Genomic DNA, 26,650 nt, shown 5'->3' with positions numbered 1-26,650 from the left:
ATTTTAGAAAGCAGTCACAGTTACAGAAAAGAGCTCTTCTTTCCTTCCCCTAACAAAACCTGGCTCTTCTCCGATATCTTTCCCTGCAGTTCTGAAGGCTGCAACACCTAAAGAGATGTCTGTGTTTTAGAAGTGGGGAGATACCCTCAATGTTCTCAGTGCCTCTTTCAGACCATTTTCCTTTCAGCCCCTATAATACACCAGCTCTGTACCCAGTATCTTTCACTATTTTCTTTGTTCAGTCCTGTGTCTGTCATCCCACATAGTGTTGTTTTTTTTTTAATTGAAGTACTGCTAACAACATTATATTAGTTTTATATTAGTTTCAGGTGTACACATAGTGATTCCATGTTTTTTTTATAGATTATACTCCACTAATGGCCTTTTCTCCCATCATTCCTTAGCCATTCACTTTCACGGTCATACCCTAGATTTTATAATTACTATTGATTACACATAAGCTCTATTTCTGGCATCTCATTCTTTGATACTTATTGTCACCTCTTCTCTTGCCAGCTCCCTCCTTTTTGATTCCCACTGGAACTATAATCTATTCAATTCACTAGATTTTCAGTCTCCTTCAACCAACAGATGTCTTTTCACTTCCTTACCTAAGTTAAGTTCCATGGTCCATCACTGTACTCATTCTCTTACCTATACTCCTGATTAACTTGCCCTTCTCACTTTCTTGCACATCTACCATTGCCACCAAGTCTTTTCTTTGCACTCTTTTTCAGCACAACTTTTTCAGAGTCATCTAGACCTAGTTTCTCTACATTGTCTTCTGCCATTCTGTCATAAACCCCTCTGACCTGGCATTCTCCACTACCACGTCATTGAAAGGGCTGTTATCGAGGCAAAGAACACTGTTTTGCTAAATTCAATGGCCAGTTCTCAGTTCTCATGTTATTTGACCTACTAGCAGCATCAGACATGGCTGGTGACTCCACCCTCTGCATACACTTGATTCATTTGGGACCCAGGACAGGACACTCATCTGGTTTCCCTGCTACCTTGTAGTAGCTCCTTCTTCGTCTCCTTTGCTGGTTTCTTCCCATCATCCTGATATTAATATTGACGTGCTGCAGGATTTGGTCCTTTGTCTTTATCCCTTTTCTGCCCACAATCGTTTTCTCAATGATCTTGTTCAGTCTCATGGCTTTAAATATAATACATAAGCTCAGGAATCCAAAATTTACTTTTTCAGCATACACCTCTCTCCTGAACTCTAGACTCTTACCTCTTTTTTTTTTTTTTTTTTTTTTTTTTTGCGGTACGTGGGCCTGTCACTGTTGTGGCCTCTCCCGTTGCGGAGCACAGGCTCCGGATGCGCAGGCTCAGTGGCCATGGCTCACGGGCCCAGCCGCTCCGCGGCAAATGGGATCCTCCCGGACCGGGGCACGAACCCGCGTCCCCTGCACTGGCAGGCGGACTCTCAACCACTGCGCCACCAGGGAAGCCCCTAATCTCTTGTTTGACATCTTCCTCTCAATGTCTAACAGATATTTGAAATTCACTGTGTCCCAAACTGAACTCTGTATCTCCCCTGGCTCCCACTAAACCTTTACTCCCCCACCCTCATTGATGGCCATTCCCTTTTTCCTGCTGCTTATATGAAAAACCTTGAGTTCTTTACACTTCTCTTTTTCTTACAGTTCACTTCCCATTCAGCAGCAAATTCTGGCTCCTCTACCTTCACAGTATACACAGAATTTTTTTTTTCTTTTTTACCAATGCCGCTTGAAAATACACTGGATCCTTGACCTAAAGCATTTATTCTCAACAGCAGCCAAAGTGATTGTGTTAAAACGGAGTTCAGCACAGGTGAGATCACGCTGTTCCTCTGCTTAGAACTTTATCGTGACTCCCACTTCACTCAGAGTAGAAGCTACAACTCTTACATTGACTTAAAAAGCCCAACATGATCTGACCTCTTTTTACCTTTTCCCTCTCATCTCCTGTACTCTTACCATCAAATCATCATGTTTGAGTCACGAAGGCCTCTTCTATGTTTTCAAATTAATTTTTATTGGTGTATAGTTGCTTTACAATGTGTGTTAGTTTCTGCTGTACAGCAAAGTGAATCAGCTGTACGTATACATATATCTCCTAGTTTTTAGACTTCCTTCCCACTTAGGTCACCACAGAGCACTGAATAGAGTTCCCTGTGCTATACAGTAGGTTCTCATTAGTTATCTGTTTTATACATAGTATCAATAGTGTATATATGTCAATCCCAATCTCCCAATTCTTCCCACCCACCCCCCTTCCCCCTTGGTATCCATATGTTTGTTCTCTACGTCTGTGTCTCTGTTTCTGCTTTGCAAATAAGATCATCTGCATCATTTTTCTAGATTCCACATGTATGCGATAATATACGACATCTGTTTTTCTCTTTCTGACTTACTTCACTCTGTATGACACTCTCTAGGTCCATCCACGTCTCTACATATGACCCAATTTTGTTCCATTTTATGGCTGAGTAATATTCCATTGTATACGAGGGCCTCCTTACTGTTCCTGGAGCACATCGGTCAGGCTCCTACTCCTACTTTAGGGCCTTTGTACTGGCTATTATCCCTGAAGGAATGTTCTTCTTTCAGGCAATCACAGGGATAATTCCCTCATTTTCTTCAAGTATTTTCTCAAATGTCACCTTTTCCATGAGGCCTACAATCCACTCAAAAATCCAGTTCTCCCAAAATTCATACGCACTTTTACTAGCTCTGTTTTCTTCTCTCTTCTATCTTATTACTCATCACCTTCTAACATACTAAATAATTTACTTTTTGTTTTTTTATATATGTTATTTATTGCAAGTCTTCCCCATGATAGAATGTTAGCTCTGGGAGCTAGGGATCTCTGTCTGCTTGTTCTCTAATCACAAATACTTATAAGAGTTCCTGGCACACACTAGGTACTCAATAAGTAATTCTTGAATACGTGAAAGAAATGAATAGAACTGCTATGGAAGAGAAATAATCATGTTATATCAATGACAATCAGATTTACTTAACAAAGTCCAAGCAGGGCCAGGAAATATGCCTCAGAGGGGGTGATATTGGGCCTGAGATGCAAAGGATTAGAAGTAGTTACATAGGCAAAGTTGGGGGCTGAGGAGTAAATGCCGTCCGAAGAAACAAAGCATTAAGGTCCACTGGTGAAAAACCATTAGGGAAGATTGAAATGAATTAATATGATGGGGGCTTAGGAGAGCAATTGAAGAGATGATGAAAAACCATTAGTGAAGACTGAAAGAAATTTAGTATGATTGGGACTTAAGAAAGCAATTGAAGGGATGGTAAAATGTGGGACTAAAAATATAAGAAAGAATCATTAAAGAAAAAAACTTTAAGTGACAGTGTAATTTATCTTCTAAATTAAGATATTCCTGAGAGTCAAAGTAGAGTTCTGTTAATAACGACACCAGGAAAATGTATATAAACCGGTACTGTCCTGGGAAAACTGGGATTACCTCATGTAAAAAAGAGGTTTTGATCATCCAATTATAAGCCATGTTATAAAATTTAGACTTTTTTTCCAATGGCTCATAGGAAGCAATTAAAAAGATTAATGCAGGAGAATGACTATAACATTATGTAAACATTATTACTCTGGTTGCAAGGTGGAGGACAGCGTAGGGCAGCAAGGCCGGAGGCGTGCAGAAAAGATTGGGGGGATGATGCTGCAGTGGAGAGAAAGGATGAGGGAGGTTCAGACTGACCACACTGATAGCACTGAGAATGGACACAGAAATGAATGACATTAGGGACTACTTAATGATCAGATTTAGTAGAATTCAGTGAATTATGAACTATAAGAGGAGAGGAATCGTAAAAGTCAGAATTGTGGCATTACCAATCAGAGGATGATGATGTCCCATTTGTTTTTAGCAAAAAAATAAAGGAGGTGGAAATGGTTTTGAATGAGGGGGGAAAGATTAGTTCAATTTGAATATGCCGCGTCGGATTTTCCTGTAGGCACTCAGCTAGAAATAACCCACGGACAGTTGAATATATTGTTGTGAAGAGAGGTTTAAGGTAATGATTTGGGTAAGGGAAGCATCAATTTATGGAGGGCAGTTGAATCTCTGAGATCAGATGTGACTCTTTAGGGAAAATGAATGTACAGGATGCAGAGGAAAAGCACTAGAGCATTTTAAGAACTGTCACACGCTGCGAAGATGTCCACTGGATTTAGTGACAAAGAGGAGAGTGGTGGCCTTGCCAGAGGAGTTTCAGTAATATAATGATTGCAGATTTCAGACTAAACTGGTAGAGACGTGAGGGAACGATAAGATTTCAAGCTGTCAACCGCAGACAGCTCTTTAGAGGAATTTACATGTGAAAATGATGTCGTAACATGAGGTCCAGAAGTGTGTGTGTGTGTGTGTGTGTGTGTGTGTAGAGAGGTGAAGTCAGAGAGAGAGACAGAGGGAGGGAGGAGAGAATGAACCAGGGATTTTGAAAAAAAAAAAAAAATTAGGTAATGAGTTTGAATAAAAGACTGAAGTCCCTAAGGGGGAAATGGAGAAGGGTCCATGGCATAAGTGAATGCATTTATACTAAAATATTAGAAGTTAAAAGAAGAAACTCATTTTCCTTGTGATAGAAACTAAATGCTTATAGGTGTGTAGGTGGTTTGGTGGCAAAATTTAAAGGAAATTCTTATTTGTCTGAATTTTTTTTTTTAATTTCTGTGTCACAGAAGCCAAGTTCTATGATGAGAATTAGATGGATAGGAGAGTTTTGAGAAAAATGGAGAGTATTTGAAAGAACCACTACTGATAACTGAATAGAGAACTGACAAATATAGAAAGAAGTGTCAGGTGCTTATATACTAATCAGATATATGAAATCATCGTTAGAAGTTTTGAATTAGCTTAATTTCTTACCAATTTAACAGATTAGAAATTTTGTTCTGTAATACTTAGCTATACCAAGTTTGTAATACACACAAGTATGTTTTAAATTTGGCTTTGGAATTTTAAGAAAAATTAAAGTATATTTATTATTCTTTTCAAAGAAAGAGACTAATGATGTTTCCAAATGTATTTATACTTACCCATGCTGGCAATTATGCTATGTACAGGTAATCTAGATGGTCCATGATAAAATGACCTTGATACATTGCTTTTTTTCTGATGGTCGTGGTTTTTAAATGCTGAATTCTCTTCTTTGGTAATATTAATATAGAAACATATATCTGTAGCACTCATAATATATCGAGGACCTGGATTCAGCAAAATGTTTTTATTATCCTCCCTCCTAATACCAATCAAGCAGACACCAAACCTTAATTTAAAAAAGAAAATAAAAGAGTTTAAGGGTTAAATTCAGCAATTAGTTGTTTTTTTTTAAAGTTCACATATGTAAGAAAATAATTAAACTATTATAAGGCAGAGAAAAATTAAAACCTCAAATAAGAACAATTGAAAGCTTGAAAAGATCCTAAAAGTTCAAGGCTCTTGTTTTTAGAGGAAAAAAAAAAAAAACAACTATGTCCTTAGTGTGTTGTGAAATCAATTTAGTTAATTAAGACTATATATGTTTTTTAATAAAAAAGAATGGAATAAAAGATAATAGAAATATCAGAGTACATATCATTTAGTAAGGGTAAGAGTTTTATTGTAAATTTTGTGTGTGTGTACTGGGTCTTACCATAAAATGTATACCTTAATTTGGTCAAAAAAGATAAAACAGTATTTCTTACTTTGGTCAAAAAAGTTTGACAGCCATTGGCTTAGGGGAGAGGAAGAAACTTACTCAAGGTCACAAGAGAAAGAATTAGGGTCCCTAAATTTATTTTTGTTCTGTCATGAATTTTAGAAAAAAATTTAGAAAAAAAAATTAAATAGCATTGAATAGGTACACAACTTAATTAGGAGAAATAATAACCACTAAATGTAACAGGTGTTACTTAAAATTTCTTATATACTTTTTCAGGTTATGTTCTAAACACAAAACCTTCTGAATATTTTTATCTCAATATGTCTTACAGTGTTACAAATAAATCAAACTTAAAAATATTTTTTAAATATAAAAAAGTATATAAACAGAATCATGTTGGGAATTAAAGTAGAATACTTTAGATATTAGATTACTGGAATATACTAGATTATTACAAATCTTAAAAATGTTATATTAATATTTTATAATACTAATAATATATTATTTTCATGTTAGACATACTTTTTATTTCTTAAGTAAAGAATTTCTCTCAAAAAGAACAAAAATAATAATGTTCTATGTTTGAATTGGAAGGTACTATCATTTATTTTTTAACTTATTTTTCTGGACAAAGCAAGTTTTAAAAAAATGTCTAGCTTTTATAAATGTCATTTTTACTTTGTTTAAATTTTTCATCGCCACTTTAAAATTTAGATTTATAAAGGAGATTCATTTTCATGTGAATTTTTACAGGATTAAAATATTTTTAAAGATAAATTAAAAGATACTAAAGTCAATGTTCTTACTAAGTTATATGATACACCCAAGAATCTTAACTCGTAGAGACCATACCAAAGGCCAGAATTCAAATGTCTCAATAATTATGTCAAAAATTCAAGAATAATTGCAACTTATGAGCACCAATATGGGTTATATTATGGAAAACTGTGTTTAAAGGTATGACTGATTAATATTTTAATTCCACTCTGGAAGCAGAAACATACTTTTTGTGTGCATGGAAAGAAGCATAGGTGAAGCTCTTTCCTTCATATTCAGCAAAAAATGTACTTTCTTCCAAAACGATGTGGTACACTTCATTCCCAGAGCATCTGCCGTACATCTTCTGCCATTGTTCTGGTGATTGCTGGCCTTCTCTGCAACAAAAGCATACACACATACACACAGAGAGAGACAAACAGTGAATGTGGTTCAAAAAACAGTCCTTGTCATACATAATCTGGAGTTTTCCAACTGTAAGAATGGACAAGCACAGTTCAAAGAAGTTATCTGTGTGGTGCTCAAAATGATGACACGATTTACAAAGAGTTGCTATAAAAATTTCGAAACTAACACAACATAGAAGCTTGAGAGATGGCAAATATTTAAAAAGTAGAAGGTTTCCACAATCCAGTTAATAAAAGCATTTATTGCGATCATGAACCAGTGAGCTATAGCATCTGATTTTTAGTCTTTGTTTATGTATATCATGTCATGCACGACCTATATATAATACTTGTCTTATAGTCTCAGTAATACAGCCCACTTCATCCCCTTTATGATACCTGCTTGGCTCCTGTATGTAACTGATTTCGCTTTGTATTTAAAATTATGAATACATGCATCTCAAATTATCAGTTTGATTTTATAGAAAACATACTCTTAATTTCTATCCATATCATAGCAATGGATTTCTTCCAATTGGGTATCAGTTAAGAAAAGATACTTCTTTGTGATAAAAGTAAGAATCTCCAAAAGAGATTACCAGAAGTATTTTTTAAAAGAATATAAGTTTATCACAGAAAGTGCAGTTTCCTTTTTATTCTAGAATATTCTGCTCAGTGAGTTTGGAAATTTATTAAAAACTCAACTTATGACAAAATTTATTGTGAATATACAATAATGATTTTTCCCATTTTGTACAATAAATTCCATTTACTTTTGGTGAATAAAGTTTATGAACTCTGTAAGTACAACAAATGAACCTTCTAGAAGAAAAGAGATGAATTTATAAAAATCAAAATATTTCATCATAACCTCTGTAGCTTCTGGATGGATTAAAGCAGACAAGTCATATTTATCATATTTTAAACTCTGAGTTTTGTCTGAAAACATTATAAAACATTTATAAACATTTTCAAAGTGTCAATAAATTTTTAAAAACCCATATATTTTCCAGGTATGTTTCACTTGCACTTCATTCCTTCTTAAGGATGTTTAAGGGTTAAGAGTCTGAGCCTTGGAGTCTGACTGCCTGATGTGAACCCTAACTCTGCAATCTTGGGTGAGTTATTTAACTTCTCTGTGATACTTTACTTCTGTAAAAAACATTATCAGTCTCACTGGGTTGGAGAAAATGCAGTAAATCAAGTAAATCATTTAGCAGATGTTGGGAACACAGTAATCTTCAGTAAATGTTAGCATCCATTATTATTTTGCTGTTATATCTTCCTCATTGCTGATTCGGGAGCCACTTTCAACATTCCTAGTCACAATATGAACAATATTGCTCTTAAAATCTTCACCCTTTCTTCTGTAACGTTAACATATTTTTGAAACTAGGAAAATAAAACAAAACACATTTGACTATTGACTATATATGGCTACACCTAACTACTACTTCCTAAGAATGATTGTTCTTGGTGGAGAAAACTCTTCCTTTGGCCAACAGAAATAAAACTATTTTTGGTAGGTAACATATTGCTACTTGGCAAGATAGTACTTGGCAAAGACAGAATTCGTTTAAAGGGCTGAAAATGTAAGAGAAGGTGCCAGTAATTCATCAGGGTTTGTTTGTCATCCAAAAGGCCTCATGGGGTCAAATAATTGTCACATAAGGGCACTAAATGCTATTCAAGAGAATCACAAATCTAATTCCAGCAGCTGAAATGGAAACACAATATGGTAACTTGGAAGGAAACAGAGAAGGACAGGGTCAGACAAGGACAGCTCTGATGACTTTCCTTAAATCACTTGCTGGTTCCATGCTATTTTATACTGGCACCTTTTTACCAAACATCTTTAATGAATCTCTAAATTCAGCTAATTGTAAATATATAATTCTTTTTGCTTTCACTTCATGTTAATTACTTGAGAAATGTTGGAAATGAGCAACTCCATCTACTACTAATGGGTATGTCCAAGTCTCACTTATTAATTCCTACATGAAATATTTATTGAGCACGTGGGAGGCGGCAAGAAAAGTTCTAGATTTCTAGGCGATGACAGTTGACAAAAAGGGCAGACGTACTTTCTTTCTTGAATCCTTTAGTGGAGGAAAACTGACAATACAGCAAATTATGTGTTGGAAGTGATAAGTGGTGGGGGAAAAATAAAGCAGAGAGGGAAATCGTTTTCAGGGGTGGATTGGAGTATAAATAGTATGACTGAGGAAGACCTCGCTGAGAGAATGACATTTAAGTAAAAATCTTGAAATGGATGAGAGAGGTAGTCACCGGGGAGAAGACTGTTTCTGGCAGAAGCAGCAGCAAGTGCTTCCCTGAGGCAGGGGGATGCCTGGTATGGCTGAGGAGAAGCAAGGAAGCCAGTTTGGCTGAGGTTGAGGAAGGAGGAGAAAATGAAGCCAGAGAAGTAACTGGCAGGGAGACAGGTCATGAAGGGATTTCTAAAATCTTACTACTTTGACCTTTATAGGGAAAATCTGCAAAAGATTCTGACTTATACTTCGCAAAAATCCCTCTGGTCATTGTCCTGAGAATAGACTGAAGCAGCAGCAATGAGCAGTGAGGAGTTTATTGCAATGATTTAGCAAGAAGATGATGGCTTGGACCAGGTGAGATCCTGGGTGTGTTCTGCAAGTGGACCTGAAAGTATCTGCTGATGGAAGAGAAAAATAAAAATAAACACCTTAAGTGCCCATGGCCATCAGAAATATGAAAATTAAATGAATAAATATCCATACAGATAAAAGTGAAAATGTAAGTACTAATGCTTATAAAGCACCATGGGGAAATCGCAAATACGAAATGTTAAAACGATTAAGCAGCGCTAGGTGGCTCATTTAGTTAACCAGGTCCTAGGGAAGAAGACACATAAATCAGAGATAGTATATGTGGGCTTCACAAACATGTGGAATGTTTATTTTTTCTAAATTTGGAATGCTAGGTTCATGGATGCTCATAATAATATTCTTATACCTTTGAATAGCTGAAATATTTTCTAACAAATAAAAACTAAAATGCATCACCAAAGTGAAAACACAAACCAGGGCTAGTAGTAAGGATTTTAAGCTTTTTGTTGTTATATTTTTCACTGCTACCTTTCAAGGCAGCATTACAGGCTGCCTTATACAAGGCCTTCCTGCTTACCAACATTTTGAGACTAACTTTTATTTAGGCAGAAAGTAATATTTTCCCCTCTTACTATGAGGAATGTATCAACAATTTTTTTCCAAAAAGCTACCCAGTTTTTCAATTTATTGAATAGTCCATCTTTTCACACCCTGGTTTAAAATAACTCCCCTATCAAACACCAAATTCCTGTTGCCTATGGGCCTCGATCTCAACTTTCTAGTCGGTCAAATTGATTTGCCTCTACCCATTACCTAACACTACCTATGTCGACTATTGTAGCTATAAAATTGTTTCAAAATACATCAGGATAATCCCTCTCGTTATTATTCTCCTTCAAAAATTTTCTTGCTATTCTTGTCTCTTCATTTTTCCATACGAACTTAAAATCAGCTGGTTTACTTCAAAAAGAATACCTTTGATATGATTATTGGGATGATTAATAAATTTGGATGAAATTGACAGCCTTGTGATATTGACAATCTTCATTTGTATGTTTATTACTTGTCTATTTCTGCCACCATCTCTCACTCATCCTGCAGCAGAATGTAAGCACCAGAACTTCTCAGTCCATTGTCCATCCTGATCTCTGTGGGATCTCCAGTAAATAGAACATCTTCTAGAATACAGTGAATGTTCAAAAAATGTTTGTTTAATGACAGCATTTAATTCTTCTGACAATCTGTGAGATGCATGCTAGTATTATGCCCATCACACAGATAAAGAAACTGAGGCTCAATGGTTTCAAGTCTTTGGTCTTGCCAGCATGGACAGACCAAAGAATTCAACCCAGGCAGTCTGGCTACAAACACTGCCCCTTACTCCGAAGCTTCAGTTCTGAGTAACTCCAATATTTAGTGTGAATGTGTAGCTGTTCTATTTCTTTTCTTCAGGATACTAGAATGTGAGAGCCAAATTTTCCTTTTACCCTTATTAATAATACAAGGCATTTTATAGCCTGTAGATTTGTAAAAAACAAAATAAAAACTTCTGATTTGTCTTCAACTTACCATTCTACCCGAATTTTCCTTTGTCTTTTCCCACTTTATGTATCTGGGGAGACTTAATTCAAGATTATTTTTGAATGAGAGGAAATGTATCATATAAATAATATATTTCCAAATATTTTATACAAGAGAATTCTTTAATTCTACCACTTAAGTAGCTCTTAAGTGGCACTTACCTATTTCTCCACCATCCACTCTTCCACTCCTAAAAACTGTGCTAACCCATCTCCTAGCTTCCTTGCTTCCTGTGTTGATTGGTGCTACATTAGGAGTGAATTTCAAAATCTCAAACCACTTCATGTCACTCTCCTGCTGAAAATAGTTAAAGGGCTTCCTCCTTCCATTTGAAAAAGGTGAACTTTCTTACCATCATTACAAAGCCCTCCTGACCTATGCCATGCCTGTCTTCCAAATTTCAAATATCATTCCTGTGTCGTTTCTCTTGAGTTCTCCAGCCATGAGCAGTCTTTAATTTCCCCTGAAGAAGAGACTCTCTTATCTTGGTCTTCTCACAATGCTGTTCTTTCTTCCTCCTACGCCTTCCTCGTTCCTGGACCCACAGCTCAGGCATTACTCTCTCAGCTGTGCGGTGGTGTACTTCCTTCATGATATTATAACACTAAATTGTATTAACTAATCCTTAATGTCTTGCTTCCCTGTGAAATAGGCCCCATGAGGAAAGGGATCATGTCCTGTTTACCACTGTATCTCTGAGACAAGACATCTGTTCTGACACAGAGTAACTGCTTAATAAATGTTTTGTTAAGTGAACAAAGAATAACCTAACAATGTTCTTCATGCTCAGTTACTAAATGTTCTGCTTTTCTAATCATATAATTCCTTTCTCCTTCACCAGAATCATGTTTTAGGTCTCACCAATTACTTTCCCCATGATGAATTTGCTGTTAGAATGCGAGGAGGACCTTCACTGAGTTTCGTAATCATAAATGGATATGAAATGAACTTAACCTCAGCAGCAGTAAACAACACAAAAGATATTAAGGCTAAAAAAGCAAAGAATGGAAAGCTCCGTGAAAAGCCCTTTTAAAAAGACTTACTATGTGTTTACACTAATCAAATGAACATTTAGGGAAAATAGTTGGCTTGTGCATTTAATTCCTGTTAACCTCGAAGTAAACCCCAACCTGTAAAGTAGGATAGCCCGTAGTCTATTTCATACACTTTCGAGGCTGCTCTACCATATTGACTGGTAATTAAATAGTAATCAATTCTTCCTAGGCAGGTTTAGGTACACCTTTATTTTCAAAATAATGGCTGCTCCAGCTGTTTGTAAAGGTGTTAGTAGAAAAAGAAAGAAGGAAGAAGAGGAATATGAAAAGAAAATATTCTACTAAGAAAGTAAAGGAAGTACAGAACGAACGTGTATGCTCAGTACTTGAATCTCTTTAGATCTCTATTTGCCCTGAATAAAGGGGAATGCTGTGAAATCCATGCATCCAATACCATAGTCATGAGAGCCTTAGAAAAATGTCAGTGGGCAGCTTAGAAGGAAAAGAAGCTTGTGCCTGCTCTTGTCTGCATTTTAAACCCTTAACAAAGGTCTTAGTGAGAAAAATATTTGGGAAAAAAAAAAAAAGGAAAGTGTAAGGACAGGTGATAGAGAATTGTTTATGAGAAAACAAACAAACAAACAAATGTCCGTTGAAGTAAATTACAACTTCCATGTTAAAATCTTCACGACCTTGTAGCCTTCAGCCATGCTCTGTCAAATTTCCATCCCTGTCCTATAATAATAATGTCTTGGGCAGATTCCACTTCTTTCAAATCATGTTCAGTTATTAAAAAACCCAATCCCATCTGATTTGAAACTCCAATCTTCCCAGGTCAGGCTAATTCTCCCTGGAATGCTGATGCTTAGAAGTGACTCTAACTGGTCAGCAATGGCCTCTGTGAAGGTGTCTTGTAGAGACATGTGAACATACTTTGTGGGGTATGAGGGGTGGGCCTCTGGGCACCATCACTGGGAAGCAAGAAACTCTCTTTCACTCTATCTCACCTACTTCCCAGCAACACATCCCATCCACCCTATGGCTGCTTGGGTTTCCTCACCTTGTAGGCAGAACCCTTAGATGGGGTACCACAGAGAGAGAGTGCAAATCTTTTTAAGCCATCAGCTGTGCTGCTGGAAACCCAAGCATGGGAGGGAAGGTTCTGCCATCTCTCTCTCTCAAATTCTTTTTTCTTCATGTTCAAATAATCACAGAAAACTACATACGCAGATGTCCAACTAGGGAACGAATTGCTAGTTCCCACTTCCTGCAGATACTCCACGAGTATTAGGTCATTTTTTGGACTTCACTTCATGAGGCTGGGGGTAGGTGCAAAAACACTGCGCTGCACTACTGTTCCCTCTCTGATCTTCTCTTTCTACAGAAAGGTGGGGAGATTAGAAAATGGGATAGTTGACTCTTTTTCCTCCTTGGTTTTAGGTTATGGTCACCAATCCTGGGACAACATGAAAAGTCCCTCTCATGACCATAAAAGGCCAAACAGTGGGCAATGACCCAATTCCTGGAAATCTCTGCCCCTTCCCCAAAATAGTTGTAATAATTCTCCCACTAATGAGCCTATGAAATTACCCAGCCCATAAAGAACCAACCACCCCATATTTCAGGGCCTCTTTTACTCTCTGAGATGGACCACATTCTGTCTATGGAATTCTGTCTCTAAATAAACCTGCTTTCACTTTTAAAAAAATAAATAAATAAAAATAAAATAAAAATTTAAGAAAAGGTATGTTCGTTCTATCCTGTTTATTGTTCCCAAGTTAGAAATATCATTTGCTCCAGTTAACTTTTCAATAGTGCATAAATTAAATTTGACAACTGATTTTATTTTTCTTTCAAATGCAAGTTGCACATCCCTTGTTAACCCACGATAACACTTTCAAGGCAAATGGGTTTTTATTGCCGGAGAGCAAATTAACTCCCATACAGTCTCCTGTGCTTCAACACGACCAACTAGTTGGAACAGGACTGTCAGCTAATAAGTGCTTGGGTCTGCAATTTGCAGAAACGTGCTTCATACAGGCCTCTGAATGCAGTAAAAGAATCTGACATGGTTTTGGTTTTCAAAATTTCCCTACATCAGGGCTTCCCTGGTGGCGCGGTGGTTGAGAGTCCGCCTGCCGATGCAGGGGACACGGGTTCGTGCCCTGGTCCGGGAAGATCCCACATGCCACGGAGCGGCTGGACCCGTGAGCCATGGCCGCTGAGCCTGCGCGTCCTGAGCCTGTGCTCCGCAACGGGAGAGGCCACAACAGTGAGAGGCCCGCGTACCGCAAAAAAAAAAAAAAAAAAAAAAAAAAAAAAAAAAATTCCCCCACATCAAATTTTCCCAAAAGGAGAAAATAAGAATCTAACTGGAATTTCCTGTTCCAGATACAATACCTTGAAGTCTTATTATACTGCACTCTCTGTTCCTATTTCAGGAATGTACTGAATGACCCTGCTCAGTAATGTGGTTTGCATTTTTTTAAAAACAGCATACAACCTTATTTGATGGACAATGCCCTATTTTTATGAAGATGTATGTTTTTGTAAAACTCAAACTAATAACTTTTAGAAAGTAAAATTTGAATTTTACTTTCATATTTTCTTTGTGTATTTAAAGATGCCACCAAACTAAAGGTAAACTCAAGAAGTGTAGGCAGGCATTACTGCCTTCAAGATTGTACAATGAAATTATTAGTGCAAATCCATCTCTTCTCCAATATTATATCTGTCATTTTAAACACCTCTGCATCGTAATTATTGGATTTAGTTTTGCTAGTACATTTTGTTCTCTTCAATCCTAAATAAGGCATTTAAATATACAAAAAATGGTTAGTTTCAGATTCACCAAAATTGACACAGATTGCCAAATTAGTTGCTTTTATATACTTATTTTTATTACCAAACTAAATTATTTTCACATCAATGGGATTAAGAACATATTGTCACAAGGTATCTTTGGTATAAAATCCATTCTTCAAAATGTAATAAAAGGCTTTACATATAACTGGAGGAAATCTTTGCCTTAGGAAAAGGTGTCATTTAAATTTATACTTGCAGAGTTACATAAGATAAAATTTCCTTATGATGTTTTATTTTAAACACAAGAAAATCTATTTATTACCTCATTATACTAGATTGAAAGTAGATGTAAAAAGTCTAAAACAAGTGACCCAAAGGTTTTAATATAACTGAAATTAACATATTTTATTTAATTCCATACTCTAGTAGTTCACCAATTTAATGTCAGCTTGGTTCCAGATAATTGTTTATATTCTTTACAGGATCCTCTCTGAAAATATACATGAATTACATTAATTCACAATTGTCCCAAGCTTTTACTTTATTTAAAAATTAAGATATTTAAATGGTATTCCAATTCCCTTTACTATTAATGTCAGGAATCTACAGTGAACACTGCAAGTAAAAGAAATGATTTTGACAAATTGTAGCCTGTGTCATTGAAAACATAATTGTAATTTATGGAATGGAAAGGGCATATTAGAGTAGACGGAAACTTCCACTACAGGTGAGGCTACAAAAGAGAGAGCTAACACAGAACTTTGGATGAATGTTTATTCTTGCTGGTCTGGGGATCGATCTGACACACAAATTGGATTATCTTACCTAGAAAGAAAAGTAGTCAAGAACTCTAAGTAGAGGAGGTAATAAAACTCAAGATTAAGTAATAAAACTCAAGATTAAGCTGAACTTCCCCAGCTTTTTATGGTATCAGACATCAAAATAAAAACCTGAGTCCTAACATTAAAACCATGTAGAGGATGATAATCAATTTTCAGCCACTAGATGGAACCAGAAAGCTGTTTGCCATTCTCAGGATAAGAAAAATTGCTGTGAAAGTGAGGAGAGTAGAGAAATGCTATACAACTTTCAAGCATTCTTAATAGTGAACATAAACAGTGAACACCCTTTTGAAAGAGATTTCAAAGAGAAATGAAATAAAGCTCCACCGTTAAATTTGAAAGGCTGATTGCACATGAAAGTGGCCCAAACTCACTACCCTTAAAGTTTGTTCTTCAAAAATTCTAGTGTGGTTTTCTGAAGTGCTCACTTAACTCAAGAAGCCACCTAATTATCACACACACAAATCCTAAAATTCTGTGAAGACTTTTCACCTGCTTCTTAAACTGTCAGGTGAAAAATAAATTCATCTCTCATAATGACACTGAATTCTCAGCTCTTTAATTCCATTATTAAGTAAGTCATATCTCACTGATTTTAAACTGTTCTCCTTTAGCATTAATAAAAATCCATAGCGAAGGTGTACCTTCCCCCTCTCTCTCTCAGAACACAGCCTGCTTGCTTATGAATAAGTACCATACACTTAGCTTATGGTTGAGTGCTCCGTGCTCTTGTGCATTTGCATTGCTCTGCTGTATCTGTCACTTTAGTTGAGAACATCATAGTGAAGTCTTTGGGAAAGTTGTATTCTATAAATATTAATATTTAGGGATATAGGAGTTTCATAAGCTCCTATTGTTGTTATTCACATTTTATCATTTTGAGTATGTTTTTTGCTCTTTTAAAATTATGTGTAACTGGCAAGTTTCTTCACTGGCTGTCCATGTTGTCATTTGGTTTATTCTCAAGGTATGCAAACTAATCTTACCATAGCTAAAAGAAACTACATTAATAAAATAAATCTACTAGGGAAAACTTATAATACATTGCAAACATACATAAGCCATGTTTACATTGTGTTCTGCCTTGTGGTTTTATTAGTTTTTGTGACCAGAATGGAACGTTTTCATTTTTGTATTTCCCGAACTCCTAACACAGTGCCTTACACTGTATGAATGCATGTGATTGTTATCGTGGGATGAATGAATGAATGACCAAACCATAACAATATTTTAACTCTATTCAGTGCTATTTTTAGCATGGGACTTCATTCATAACTTAAATTGACCAAAAAAAAAAAAATGCTTCCAGATTCTGGGCTTCATTTAAAGAATTTTGAGGTATCTCAATAAAAATGTGTTATCAAATTTTATTACTATGTCATTGTAGGCATTTTCTATTGACCACCATCTCTGAGGTGTGAGAGAAAATAATTATCTCACAATAGATTCCCCACAGGGCTGTAAGTATAGAGTAGCAGTGACTATAGATACAGGTCTCTTGATTTTCCATTTTGTAGGCTGAGGATATTAGCTACTCTCCCTTCTACATCTCCTCCCTACTTTTCTCTAAAATATCATTTGCTGCACCTTTTTACATTGTTGAAAATGCAAATATCTGTATTTTGTTCCCTGGCTATAAATAAATCAATGGTTTCAGATAAAAGTGGAGAACCCGTTGTACATCTCAAACTTATACGTTACATGTCAGTTATAATAAAGCTGGAAAAAAAAAGTACAGAGAACCTGAGTTCTCTGCAACATAGTTGCAACATAGTTTTTATTGCAACATAGTTCATTTTTGCAACATAGTTCATTTAAGATTATTGCAACATAGTTCATTTAAGAGTTCAGTGGAATGCTATAATTATATAAACTTCTCTGTATTCCCTGAGCAATTCAAGAGAGAATACAAAAAAAAAAAAATTCCTTACTGACAACCTATTGTTCAGTATTATGGCACATTTTAATTTGATTTATTATAGTTTCTTTTTCATTTTCTTGGAGTTTATGACCATCTTTTTTTTTTTCCAGTTGGGAGAGAAAACAGAAACTTCCTTTGCCACATCCCATTGTATATGTTGCTTTTAATCTAGTCCAGTCTCTTGTTGAGACTTGTCTGGCTTTTCCTATCTTGACCATAGCTTTTAGAAATCTTTGGTTTTAGCTATGGTACAGACATGTGACCTAGGTTCTACCAATTGGACACAAATGCGAGAGTTTATTCTGGAAGTGAGCTAAATGAGGAAACAGGCAGGCGAGGGGGCATCTATATTGTTGAGATGTCTGGCTGCAGAGGTAGCTGGCTCCCAGGATGTTCAGAGGTCAAAGTTCCTTATTGGGTTAGCTGTGAGGTGGGGTAGTGGGAACTGTTCGTGCATGTTGAGCCTAAATAAAGGCTAACTTTCCTGTTCTATGAGTTATCTATATTCCTCCATACACCTCTTTATAATCAGACTAGCTCAATGAATATCCTTGCCTAAAGTTAAGAATCCTAGTCAATATTGAGATTTCTCTTCCTTTCTACAACTTTAAGAGAATTCTTCTTCATCATTACTGCTTTATAATTTGGCAGTGTTATGTCTCTAGGTGTGGTTCTCTTTCATTCATTGTCATTCACAAGCAAGAAACCCGGTCTATTTAAAGATTTAAATCTCCCTTCTTCTGTTATAATTTCTTGCATTCTATTCTCTCCATCCTTTCTGGAATTCCCACCAAATCAGATATTACCTCTTTAAGATTGATCTCGTGTACTGTGAATTATTTTTCCTACATATTCTATCTCTTTCTCTTTTTTTAAATCGGAAATCCTCAAGATTTCTATGATGTTATCTTTCAAGGTTTTTATAATCACTCTGTTAATTTCAAAAGGTCTTTACTTTCTATTTCTCTACTATAACTCCTTTTCGTATCTTCCTGGGAGTAATAATTACAATTATTTTTAGCTATTCTGGATTTGTGTATTTATGTATTATGGCTTTTCCCATTATTATTGAAGAGAAAATCATATACTCCAGAATCATAATCAACAAATTTAAGTTAAATATTCTGAAAATTTTAAACTCTACAAATAAAGAAATTCCTCAGCATTTTATTCCTTTGAACAATCATTATTACCCTTTCATAATCCTTCAGTATTCTTGTGAACTATTATTTATACTTCTTTACTGTTCAAAAATACATTTGAATTTCTTTTTAATGTATTTTTGTTCTCATTTACTGTGACTCTCCTTGCTTCCAAACATTTGACTCTCCTTTCAAATGTTATAGTTTTTTGACCTTAGAAAAAATTGTTTCCTAGTGAGTAGAAGACCCAACATCCCTATTACACCAAAACAATTCCAGTGTGAATACAGATATTGTTCTCTTCTAGCTGGATTTGTTCCCTTCATTTCAACCTGCATGCTGGCTGTCAGCAAATGACAGGAGCCATATTTCAAAGTTCTGAGTATAATATATAGGGATATTAAATAGATTCCCTTGTCTGTGAATATGATTTGTTAATTCATATTACACAGGTTACATCTTATATTAAGCAAAAAGGGCTCAAACTATCTAGTCTGGGGTCTCTAAATGCCAGATTAAGAGGGTTGAACCCCAACCCCAAACTATATGCTGGCTTATAACTCAGACTAATTCATTCAGGAAAAATCTGATTTTTCCCAGTGGTAAATGTCTGACTAAACTTAATTATAGAGAAATGGTACTGTGGTGGATGAAACAGGGGTAACTTGTTCTGTATACAGAAATTCAATCAAAATGTGTCCTCTTCTTTCTAGGTATCTTGCACCCCAGAGCCTCACTGGGGGCTGGGATTTTGTCCTGCTGTATCACCTTCTAAACATATGCTGGGATGGAGGTTTCATCAAGTTTATTTATCCACTTTCCATCTTCTAGAAATTCACTGAAATCTCTTCTTTTTCACTGATAAAAGTTTATGACTTTCATTTATTTGGTATCATTTCAATGGAGCAGATGAGGAAGAGCAGATGAAGACAGTGGATCATAAACTACTTTGAACCAGGGGCCTCAATGAATCATCTTTAGTATATCCTTTACTTCATTTACTTAACTAGTGTTTTTTGAGCATTCATGCTGTGAAACACTATAGAAGGTATAAGAATGAGTAAGACATGTTCTCCACCTTAAACGAAATTATACCCTATTATGTAGGAAAAAATAAAAGGACCATAACACATGCTCTGGCAGAACGTCATAAAATTCTATGTGAGTTTGTAGAAGGGAAAGATCACATTAAATTGGGGAGTTTAAAAATATTCTTGAGGAGATAGAATTTTCGAATTCTAGCAAAACCCTCTAGGAAGGCAGAAAAAATTCAAGGCAGAGGGAACAACGTTAAAAAAAGATGTAGAAGGCGGAAACCGCAAAGTATATTTAGGATCATGTTATTTGGAGAACACGATACATATGAGTATCATGAGAAATAAGGATATAAAAATAAATTAGTACTAGAGCATACAGGGCTTTAAATAAATAAAATGGATATACTTAAATCTAATTTGATAATGAAAGATGAGCTATTAAAGCCTTTCCAAGCAGAGGACTGTCAGACTGAGCAGGACCTGTATTTCTCAAGATATGTTTAATAGAATAATGTTCCAGTTAATCTTTTTTTTTTTTGCGGTACGCGGGCCTCTCACCGTTGTGGCCTCTCCAGTTGCGGAGCACAGGCTCTAGACGTGCAGGCTCAGCGGCCATGGCTCACGGGCCCAGCCGCTCCACAGCATGTGGGATTTTCCCAGACCGGGGCACGAACCCGTGTCCCCTGCATCGGCAGGCGGACTCTCAACCACTGCGCCACCAGGGAAGCCCTCTAGTTAATCTTTTAATAGGCGTGATTAGGAAAAACATTTCTCGGGTAATCAAACAGATTTTGGATACACCTAATAAAATGTAGTTCTGTGGAGATTTTCAGTCCATGTTAGTTTATATAAAAGAAAAATGAGTAACCTTCAGAGGTATATCGTTTCCCTTTCTTGCAATTACCCCATTCAGACCTCCAGTCTTGAAGTGTGTGTGTGTGTGTGTGCGTGTGTGTGCGTGTGTGTGCGTGTGTGTGTGTGTGTGTGTGTGTGTGTGTGTGTGTGTGTGTGATGGGAGAAATGGAGACAGGACCACCAGGGATATACAGACAATCTTTCTTAATTACCCTGATCAAAGAAGCAGCTTTCTGTGGAACCAGCAGAACTATCTGCTGTGCAATAGAGCTTTCATTATTTTTCTTTCTTATCTTCCTGGACAAACTTAATGAAGTGGCGGCCTTCGACCAGGCTTCACTTTCTTATCATCTCCTTATTTGTTCACACTATCTCAAAATGAGAAAGTCTCCATCGTCCAAAATTGTTTTCTCAGAACTTCCCAGAGACCAGTGACCTACTAATTCTGTTTGTCTTCTCCATCTTAAATCGTCTGTATTGTCAACCATCCAGTTCTTTCTAGAAATCCTTGCTCCTTTTTGTTCTGTTAGGCTATACTATAGTTGCTGTCCTTTTCTTCCATCTGTTTCCTAAGGAAAAGCCTTAAGTGGTCATTTTCCCCAAATCCCCACCATTTCTGCTTTCACCTCTGTGGCCCTGAATAACCCTGATCTCTCCTCCGGAACCAAGAGTAGCAGTAATTTCCACGAGCAATGATACCCGCATCAGAAAGCAAATAGATCCAATACCAAACTCCTTTCTCCTGCACAAACCACACATTTTATAGTTCTCTACTGTCAAACCTCAGTGTGTAAAGGGATTTTTTTCTTTTTTTCTCTTTTCTACATCCATAACTCATCAGTGGCCAAGTTGTGTAAATTCTAACTTTGTAATATTTTTCTTATCAATTCTCTCTTTCCTTCCCATTGAGGATCACTAAGAGCAAAAATATTACCTCTTGGATGGGATTAATGAAATAAATAAATATTTTCATGGAAGTAAATGGAAAGGAAAAGAAAAAATTAAATTTTGATAGAGACAAAATGTCATCAAGATGGGCCAATTGAAGGTCTACTAACTGTTCTGATAATTTGGCATCTCCTTGCTAAAATCATCACCTGTTTGACAGCCTACAGTGATATCGATCCAAAGAATAAACTTCTGTTCCTCTTTCTAATGCATTTGCCAAATAATTCAAAATGTTAATTTAATTGACAATAAGAAATACCTCTGCCAAGAGCACTGAGTCCTCAAATGTAAATGAAGTGAGTGAGAGGGGAAAACTATGAAGGGCTAAAATACAGAGTAAACTTGAATGAACAAAAGGAGCACAGTTATTCAAAGTCACCTAAAGTTAGCATCATCTAGTTGACTCACAGATCAAATAGAACAAGATGAGTCCATTAACATCTAGGAAAAGAAAATGTAAGATCATGACAGCATTAATGAGCCTTGGGAGATATTGTTCAGGGTCCCAGCTAAGTTGCTCCAGAGACTCCAAAATATTTTTAAAATTAATATTCCCCATAGAAAAGTACAGAGGTAGGCAATTCGTACTTAATATATGGTTTCCATCTTTCTCCCCATTATCACGGGCTAGAGGAAGAGAACTAAGAAAAGGACGAAGGTGTTTTTTAAGTGAGCAAATCTAATTCTAAGGCTGAATTAGGAACTCCATTCTCAGACCTAAGGCAGGTCTGTCACTAAAAGAGCTGACCTTTCTATCTCTAACTCCTGTTTCCTTTGTCTATTTTATTTGTTCCAGAACTCATATTTATTATTTTCCTTAAATACCCATAATCTACAGAGCACTTAATTTTAAAATATATTTTTAAGTTAGACTATTTTAGGTTTTGTATTATATTTATGTCTGTGTTTGTTGGGTCTTAATGTGTTTAGCTTGTCAATATCAACTATTTTTAGTCAAAAATCACCATTAAAAGTTCATTTATGATATGATGAACTTCTAATAATATTATTCTCTCTCCTTTTTTAATGGGGAAATTTGAGTATTATCGTAAGCTTTTTTTTCAACTAGTGGTTTGATAATCTTTGCATAAAGCATTTCCTAGACTATTCAACATTTTCCCCATTATACTACTTAATTCAGCTCCCGAGTTTGTTCTCTTATTATTAAATCAATATGTTTGAGCTCTCTGATTTCTGCTGATGCTCAAAGGCAAAATTTCAAACATATTCTGTTAATAAGTGAATCTTCACTACACCTTCATTTAACTCATAATACAGAAGACAATACAAATTACTTTAGTCATACAATATTCTTAATAAAATATATTAGATATTTTAAATTAAGTGATCTGTTTGGATGACTATTTATATTCAATTGATGGTATTTATCTGTTTAAAGATCTGAATAGGTTTTTCTTCAAAGGTGATATGAAAGTGGTCAATAAACACATGAACTAATGCTCACCATTATTAGTAATCAGCAAAATGCAAATCAAAACCACGAGACAGCACTTTACATGCACTAGGACAGTTATGATGCAAAAGGCAGATGATAACAAGCATTGATGAGGACATGAAGAAATTGGAACCATGATACACTGCTGGTGTCAATGTAAGATGCTATAATCCCTTCAGAAAACATTCTGGCAGTTCCTAAAAAAGGCTAAATCGAGTTACCCGATGACCTGGCAATTCCACTCCTAGATATAGACTCAAAGAAATTAAAGCACATGTCCACACAAGAATCTTTACATTAATATTAAGACCTGCCTTATTCACAATGTCGTAAACAGCCCAAATATCCATCCGCTGATGAATAGGAAAGTAAAATGAAATACACCCATACAATGGAAAATTATTCAGTTATAAAAAGGAATGAAGTAGTGATGCATATTACAATATGGATGAACTTTAAAAACATTATGCCAAGTGAAAGAAGCCAGTCCAAAAAACAAAAAAGCACATATTGTATGATTCCATTTATATGCAATATGCATTGTCCAGAATAGGAAAATCTATAGAGACAGGGTAAGATTAGCCTATGGTTGAAAGAGTTTGGATACAATGTGGGCGGTTGCAAAAAGGTAAAGAATTTCTTTATGGGATGATGAAAATATTAGGAGTTAGCAGCGATAGTTGCACAGTTCTATGAATATACTAAAAATATTACATTGTATACTTTAATGTGTTAATTATATGGTATGTGAACTATATCTCAATAAAGCTGCTATAAAGAGGGTTATTTTGGTAGACTAAGGCATTTATTGTATCACTTAACTGGAAAATAATTTTGCAGGTCAATCTTACTTACGGGAAATCCTTAATTATGTGGTAACAATGTATTCAACAACATCACTTTCATTTTTAATATGACAAAATTCATTAGAGTATATCAGGAAAAGTCCTATTTTAAGTGTCGCTGAAATTCTTTTTAAATTTATGTTAAGTGCAATTTGTTCACCAGGCAATATTGTGTGCCAATAAATAATATTTACTAGGAGTTGGAAAATGTAATTTAACCGATCTATAAATACTAATGTGTGTTAGTGGTGATGGGCCTCATTTTATCATTTGTGCAAGAGAGACGCTGGGCTAGATATTCAGCTCTAAAGCTGTATGATTCTATGACAAAGATGGATGACAAAATAATGAAGCCATATGATAAGTTCTATGAACATTCAATTAGTTGGTGACAAAACAGCTTTCAGTATTTTATTTAATTCCATCAAAATGCTAAGTATGTCCATCAAAGAAAATCAATTTCATCCATGATCCTGTTACATCCTTTCCACTGCAAATCTTAAAGGCTTATAAATTTATAGAATAGAAACATTTATATTCAGAACTTTGAGAAAATTGCTCCTGGGAAAATCTTTCTGTCTCAATAGAACAGAGACGTAACTAGAGGTAAGAGAGTAAAATCCACTTAAAATACCAGAGGGCATTTACTATTTTTCAATTAGCACTTTCCTCCGTCCAGTACTAAATCCCAGGAAAGAATTTTCCTTTTCCTTGACTTATCTGATTTGGCACTTCACTTAAATAACTATTAATTAACTCACTAAATTTAAATTTTCATAACTACAAGCACCATGGTGGAATTTACTTAGAAAATCAACATTTTGTCTAAAATATCAAGTAAGGAATATGAAAAGTACGAAATTCAGTGCAACATTTGTCTTTAAATAAGGGCAGTGACTATGTTTGCTGATTGTATTTTACTCGATTATGCAAGTCAAAAACAACCTCTATATTTTATGAAACTCTATCAAAATAAACAAATAGGAAAAAATGTTTTGATGATATAATTTCCCTCAATACCCTGAAATTCATATTAAACATTATTTCTTTTATACTACATTAGCTGATTTTATCAACTACTTTGTTATCATTCCATAATAATTATAAAATTTTAATTTTGAGCTCATTTGTGCACATGTAGCTTTCAGATAAAAACTTACCTCAGAAACAGAAAAAAACCAGCTTTAAGGCCATACAGTAATGACTGCTGTCATCCTGTTTTTACAAGTTTTATTTGAGAATTACTAATCTTGAAAATAGAAACAATGCCCTAATGCTAGGCCTGACAAGTGATGAAGACATAAAATTTAGGATGAAACAAACTATATCAAGATTAGTTAGAAAAGACAGCAAATCACTGTCAATTTCCTATATGGCTTGGACCCTATAACAGTTTTGTATCTGTCTGTCTGTCTCTCTACCTATCTATCTGTCAGATGATGATAACTCACACAAATACAAGTATAGGTACATATCTAGCTGTATACCTAGGCTTACTACTGTATTTCTAAATCACATAACTGCACTTATATGTTTTATAATTTAAAATGCATTATCTTAAAGAAAAAATATACTTACTGCCCTCTAGAGGTATGAACCAGTAGTGTAATAAGTGTAGATGTTGCTGGGCATATACAGTTTAAAGCTAACATGGCGTATTTAAACTCTTCTTCACAAACAACATGATCTGTTTGAAATAAAATAGGTAAATTAGAATAATTTACCTTGGGATAGTAGTATTTTAAAATAATATGAAAAATAAAACAATGAATAAAATTACAAAACTTTCCATATAAACACACTTGTTTTAGAGAGGTTTTTACATGTGCAAATTTATCCCCAGGAGAAATGATTCATAAGAGAGAGTACTAGACTATGAGGTAAGTTATTGAGGTATGGAGGATCTGGCCCCAGACCTGTCTTTACTAAAATTGACAGCCTTTGGCAAAATGCTTATTTTTCCTGTGCCTCATCTGTACAAGGAGGTAACATGTAGGTAGGTTAGAGGTACAGTCTGGAAAATAAACCAAAGACTATATAAAGTCTCCTTTACTTCTGATAATTCTATGGTATGAAATACAATAGTACTGATTTATAGCATAATTGATTTATCAACTTCATAGTCAACATAAAGACTCAGAAAGTGATTATTAAAAAATGTGGCAGATAATATTTGCACAACATACAAGTAATAGATTTTTATAATCAAAACAACCATAATTGCCAATCAATAAAAATTAATCCTGAAATAAACATAAATTTAAATTATACTTTAACCTCAGGACCTAGGTCAAAAATTCAAAAGATGACAGAGTCCAGTCAGAAAAGATAATAAATGGCATAAAAAGAAATCCAATGACATAAAAACAATAAAGAGTGTTACAAAAGATGGCACGTAAGGGGGCTCAGTCATATTAAAGGGGGGTGATGCTACTCAGCCCAAGTATATTATTTTCATGCAAGAATGAGGGCCCGGATGCCATACACTTAATTTTCCACAGAAATCATATTTTAGAGAAGCAATTAAAGTTTGTTTGGGAAAAAAGCTCTTTGTTTTGGGGAAAAAAACTTCCCTTACAAGTAAACTATTATAGCTGGTATTGGAAATACTGTTTAAAGTTCTAATTAAATAAATATTCTTAGGCAGAAAAATAGCAGTTTTAGCTAAATTAAGAAATAGAAGGTTGAATAGGTGAGTCGGATCTATAAAATGAATACATATACCATACAATTTATGAAGAAACAAGATTACTTGGGAAATTGTTCATCAAATGCTCCAGACAGATAAATAATAACATTACTCCAA

At 35.3% G+C, this 26,650-nt stretch overlaps 1 protein-coding gene across 9 annotated transcripts in view; it reads right to left on the bottom strand.

Moving 5' to 3' along the window:
- KCNT2 (potassium sodium-activated channel subfamily T member 2) overlaps positions 1-26,650 on the bottom strand; it is a 383,268-nt gene that overhangs the window by 77,267 nt on the left and 279,351 nt on the right. For all 9 annotated transcript variants that reach the window (XM_079945031.1, XM_079945029.1, XM_079945030.1 and 6 more), the window contains 3 exons: positions 25,423-25,531; positions 6,674-6,823; positions 5,065-5,294 (listed from right to left, as the gene is read on the bottom strand). In XM_079945031.1, coding sequence (XP_079801157.1) covers positions 5,065-5,294; positions 6,674-6,823; positions 25,423-25,531 — 489 coding nt within the window. The remainder of the gene's footprint in view (positions 1-5,064; positions 5,295-6,673; positions 6,824-25,422; positions 25,532-26,650) is intronic.

This window comes from Stenella coeruleoalba, assembly GCF_951394435.1.
Source record: "Stenella coeruleoalba genome assembly, chromosome: 1".
NCBI classification, from domain to species: Eukaryota; Metazoa; Chordata; class Mammalia; order Artiodactyla; family Delphinidae; genus Stenella; species Stenella coeruleoalba.
The sequence above is the reverse complement of the archived record's forward strand: the minus strand, read 5'-3'. Positions and strand labels throughout refer to the sequence as shown.